Below are 4,886 nucleotides of genomic sequence, written 5' to 3'. Positions count from 1 at the left end.
ACGATCATCTGTTAAGGCCAATCAAACATCAGAAACAAAACATTTCACATGAAATAACCATCTGATTACAAAACATATAAGTAACTATTGTGCGTTTCACGCAGAAATCGCCAAAAAAGAAATGTTAAAAAAAGGTTACCTTTTTTGAATGCATTATCCTTGGGTAAACCTTTCGTTCGGCTAGCCAATAAAATCAGCAAGACAAAACTAAAAATTGTGAATGCTGGAGTTGTTCCTTTTCGTGACTGTAACTTCCCTGTCATGTTGTATAGTTTAGTGTACCACCTTTAGGTCTTTACATATGCACAAGTAAGTGAGCTACAGTCCAATCACGAAAGGTCGTGATGCGATCAATGATTTTAATTTATTAAAGGTTGTGAGCATTATCGATAAAGTTTAGTATATATCATAACCATGTATTGTAAGGATGAGTAGGAGGAAATGAATAAGTTATAGGCTTAATGTTGATAATGCCTTACTCATGTGCACTCATACAATATTTACTGACTAACTGCTAATGGAAGGCAACTCTCAATTCTGGTAATTCAAGTCAGTAAAGGAGGTTAATACCTAAAATATATAAGGTTCATTTCAATTGATAAAAGAAAATATATCTAAAAACACTGAAACGATTTCTAAATTGAAAAAGGGTATGATAAAGGTATAAAATCTAGGAAAAGTCCTCTACAGATGTTTTCTTAATCTAAAACCGGTGTAATAACTGTTTCTAATTGAAGCTGAAACCAGTTCACGACCGAAACATTGTTAAATCAAATATATACACTCATATCTTAGTACCTAGTAGTCACATGCACGTTCAATGAAAACGACAGACGACACGAACACTTTTAATCAATACTTTGATATATATTGACAAATACTCTTTAATGCGATATATCGATATCAAGCTTAATGCTCCGGAGTGGCACACTGGTAGGACCCTGGTCCCGGATAGTACAGCCTGCGGCGAACGATTCCCTGGGTCGTAGTTTCAGCTGCCACAAATCGACAAGTCAGACCCTGGGCACAGCTACAATGTCCGTTCATTTTATCGAAAGGACTACAAGGCGTTCCTGTGGGCTGGAAGTCCTCACAAACCCCTGTTTTTTAAAACATACATTAATAATGAGAATGATCCTTTTTAGGATAATTATATTAAACTAAGAATGTATTTCTTGTGACCAAAGAAATCCCAGTTCTTTCAATGTTTTAGTTTATGCTTCCCTATCTCAAGATTCTGCTGCAGTGAAAAGAGAAAATGCTCCTCCTTTTTTCCATCAGGAAAATAACCGAAGCTTGAACAAACCGTTATTTGAACTAAAATTCGATGAAACTACAGCACAATATGAATAAGGGAGACAGATTTACATGGAGACCGTTGAAAAATCCAAGAAGAAAAAAAACCCAAGTGTTTCGGATGGGTACGTGTCATTGGCTTTGTCGACTTCATTCGTCATACAAATCCCAGTAAAACCTAAATATCAAAGACAAACGGGATATTTACAATGAAACCATAAGACAAACTAATAAACACAATAAAAAAACATCACCCTTTATATCAAGATTAGATTTGCCCAAGCTGTAATTATGTCACCCTGTTGAACTGACTTACAGAAATCTTAAACAGTATCAAAGACGACTGTTGTATCAATAAGAATTCCAAAGGTTATGTTTAACTGTTGTTTGAAAGGTTCGGTAAATGTTGTGTAAAATTTCATTTTAAAATTGTTATAATACAAATGTGAAAAACCAGATTAGCAAACCTTTATGATTGACAAGATCATCAGGCAGCTGTCGTCTGCTCACAATAAGAAACTGAGGACGTTTGTAGCAGCACTGGTTAGCACCACAGTTCGAGTCGGACATGCAAGGTGGCTAGATACAAGCAAAACAATAAACAAATAAAAAACCGATGGAATTAATCGAAAGTGTCACTTTGGAACACCATTACTGTATACAAATATGAAGTAACCGATAAACTATAACGTATCATATCTCTGTTATGAAGTCTATATGTTTTGTTCTTTATAAAAAAAACTGCAATTATATCACAACACTTCATTTAATATTAAATAATGCTGTTATACAATGAGGATAACTTGTGTCTTCATGTGTTCATTGTAGAGGATATAACTGTGATTTAGACATGAATAGCTCACACCACTGAGCCTTGAAGAGAATCTTGTCAAGTTAAAGAGTCCGATCTATATGCCGGACACTTTTTCAGTAATCCAATGTAATGTCAACATAAGGATTCTATTTCATGTAAAGTGATTGGTTTCACGACTTCTTAACATCCGTCTTGCACATTGCTAATATCTTTGTTGCTATACCAATGAAAAAACACCTCCCTACCTATCACTCTGATTACTAGTTAGTCAAGAAACCATTGGCCTTTATTATCGGTATGTCAGAGCTATACAGTTTACTCGAAATATATAGAAAGAGCGAGCTGACGTCATCAACACTCTTATATACACATACATAAGTTTCCTTTTAGAGAGTTCTTTAGGGATATGTTACTCTATAGCTATTCATGTTATCAAGAAAAAGACGCAGAAGCATAAATAGGACACAATGAATAAATCAATCTTTATAACTTATGTTGTCATTGCCATTGTCAACAAACGGTGATAGAATAACAGTAGATATATACTTACGTTTGCACATACAAGCGTAAGTACAGCAACAGTAAAAGTAATCACCACAAGTTTCCACATGGTGTAACAGAATAATGGCTGTTCCTATAGTGCTTATCTAATGTAACACGTATCAACCTGATAACGGTACAGGTGACACAACCATTCATTGGAAGGCTTTCTTTCAGTGGGGATCCGATTGTCATGTTTACACACCACCGTCCATTTGGGTGTCCGTGAGTATATATGCATGCATATTTTAAAATATGTGCATCTTATAATATGTTAACTGCTCTAATCTGCATGTAATTTAGGGAAGTTAAGCTGCAGGTTTTCGAACTTATGCCTGAGTAATTGATTTAGACAGATACAATACAATATATTTAAATTAATGGTACAAATGTGTCATTTTACAAATTAAAACTTAATCAAACAATTGCAACGGATGATATGGAAAGTATAACAAAAGCTGGTCGGATAGCGTGGTTATGTCAGATACACTAATATAAGTTGATCTTGTTAGTTGATCCTTAACCTGATACGTCTTAGATATATTTTACCTGACGTCTATAACTAAATGTATAGAAAGTTATGGCATACATGCAGTAAATAGAATACATGAAGAAATAACATTAAATCAAAGTCCCTTATAAAAGACAAACAAAGCAACAGATTTTGTATGAAACATGATTTATTTCATAATAATTATTCTCATGCTACTTAAAGAGTTTCTACAGGTCTTAAAAACGCATTCTAAATACCAATGTCCCGGAAACAGTTGTATAATAGTAATGCCTCAGAATCTTTTGTTCAATATTAATGCATCGCAATCAATTGTGCAATATCAATGTCCTAAATCAACTGTACAAAGTAGAAACACGTAAGAATAACGTGGCGTGACTGTTTCATTTTTCATATCAAGATTTAGTCGTGAAGTTTATACCTACATGTGTGCATCGAGAAGCAGTGCCGTCTTACAACAATAAATGTCAGGTAAGTAAACCACAACAAAAAATAATTAACAATCCTTATCCATATGAGTTGATTTAAGATATTGTCGTTACTTTTCTTCTATTTCTTTCATTTTCCAAACAACTGGAATCAGGTACGCAGATAGGCTTTTTTACGATGATTTATTTGTAAAAACAAGGTACCGTGTGTTATAAAATATAATTCTTATGCTTACGTACAAATGGGTTCACACTGTGTTTGGTAAAATTCCACAATAGGAAAGTTAGAGAAAGTTATGGTTAACGAAAGAAATATAGAGAAGAATCGTGTTCAACGATTTCAACGTATATTTATTTAACTACGCGTAGAAATATCCTGGCTTTGACACAACTAACCATCAAAAGATATCGGATTTCAACCTAATAATTGTACCCATTATATCATACTATGTACTTAATTACGCAAAAAATATCTGACTACCGCAAGGAAACCATAATGGCAAAAAATATCAGGAAGATTTCTATGTCAATAAATAAATAAAACAACTAGCAAAAATCTTGAAGATTTATAATAACATTAGTGAACCTGTGTGTACCTCTGTACAAATTTCCAATATACACGATTTTTCACCCAGCACATGTAATACTAATGGCACTTAACAGATTCACAGGCCACACCGCCATACCGGCTGTGTATGTTGGAGCGACATGATATTTACATGTAAGTATATCTAGACTACATAAATAACAGCAAACTGGTTCAGTCATAGTTAAATCGGACTCCGATTTCAAAACACAAGTCATTGATAAACAAACGTCGAAAAAATTATGTAATTCTCAACAACAAAATACATTATTTCAAATAATATGAAGACATGTCACATGGAGTACTGGTATATCTAGGAAAATAATGAACTTCTTTGGCTCAGTAGTGCCATCTTAGACTAATGGAGGTTAGGAACAAAAAAGGTACTGACGTGCACACGTAACTTTTTCCAATCGAAATAAAATGCTTCTTTTCTTTTCATTAAATTCGCCCTTATGCATGTTCCTTATCCTTTTCGATTAAAATCGAAATCAGTCTCCAATGTAAATGATATTTGAAGTGTGTTTTGTAAATGAAAAAATAAATCATTTTTCAATGTAAAACTGTTTTCAGTGTAAATCAATGTCAAAGACAGTTTTCAGTGTAAATCAAAATAAAAGTAATTCTTAACCTAATTTATAAAGAAAGTCTGTTTTCAGTTTAAATTCAATGTTGAAAGATTGTATAAGGCTTTACTTAAATATTGGTGCC

General features: G+C 33.4%; 1 protein-coding gene across 1 annotated transcript; it reads right to left on the bottom strand.

Moving 5' to 3' along the window:
- Window positions 1-835: 835 nt before the first annotated feature.
- Window positions 836-2,754, bottom strand: LOC110466953. Its single transcript, XM_021523777.1, has 3 exons — window positions 2,661-2,754; window positions 1,764-1,875; window positions 836-1,100 (listed from the first exon to the last, which is right to left on the bottom strand). The coding sequence occupies exons 1-3, from the start codon at window positions 2,718-2,720 to the stop codon at window positions 910-912; spliced, it is 363 nt and encodes a 120-aa protein (XP_021379452.1). The 5' UTR covers window positions 2,721-2,754; the 3' UTR covers window positions 836-909.
- Between the last annotated feature and the right edge of the window lie 2,132 nt (window positions 2,755-4,886).

Source organism: Mizuhopecten yessoensis, unplaced genomic scaffold (assembly GCF_002113885.1).
Source record: "Mizuhopecten yessoensis strain PY_sf001 unplaced genomic scaffold, ASM211388v2 scaffold11149, whole genome shotgun sequence".
In the NCBI taxonomy this organism is placed as follows: Eukaryota; Metazoa; Mollusca; class Bivalvia; order Pectinida; family Pectinidae; genus Mizuhopecten; species Mizuhopecten yessoensis.
Note: the sequence above shows the minus strand (reverse complement) of the source record. Positions and strands in the feature narration are given on the sequence as shown.

Excerpts from the sequence above, each read along its gene's own strand:
- LOC110466953 (XM_021523777.1), bottom strand. The coding sequence starts at position 2,720 with ATGTGGAAACTTGTGGTGATTACTTTTACTGTTGCTGTACTTACGCTT. Across the intron at positions 1,876-2,660 it reads TTACGCTTGTATGTGCAAAC|CCACCTTGCATGTCCGACTC; the intron begins GTAAGTATATAT and ends GCTTGTATCTAG. Across the intron at positions 1,101-1,763 it reads TGATCTTGTCAATCATAAAG|GGGTTTGTGAGGACTTCCAG; the intron begins GTTTGCTAATCT and ends TTTAAAAAACAG.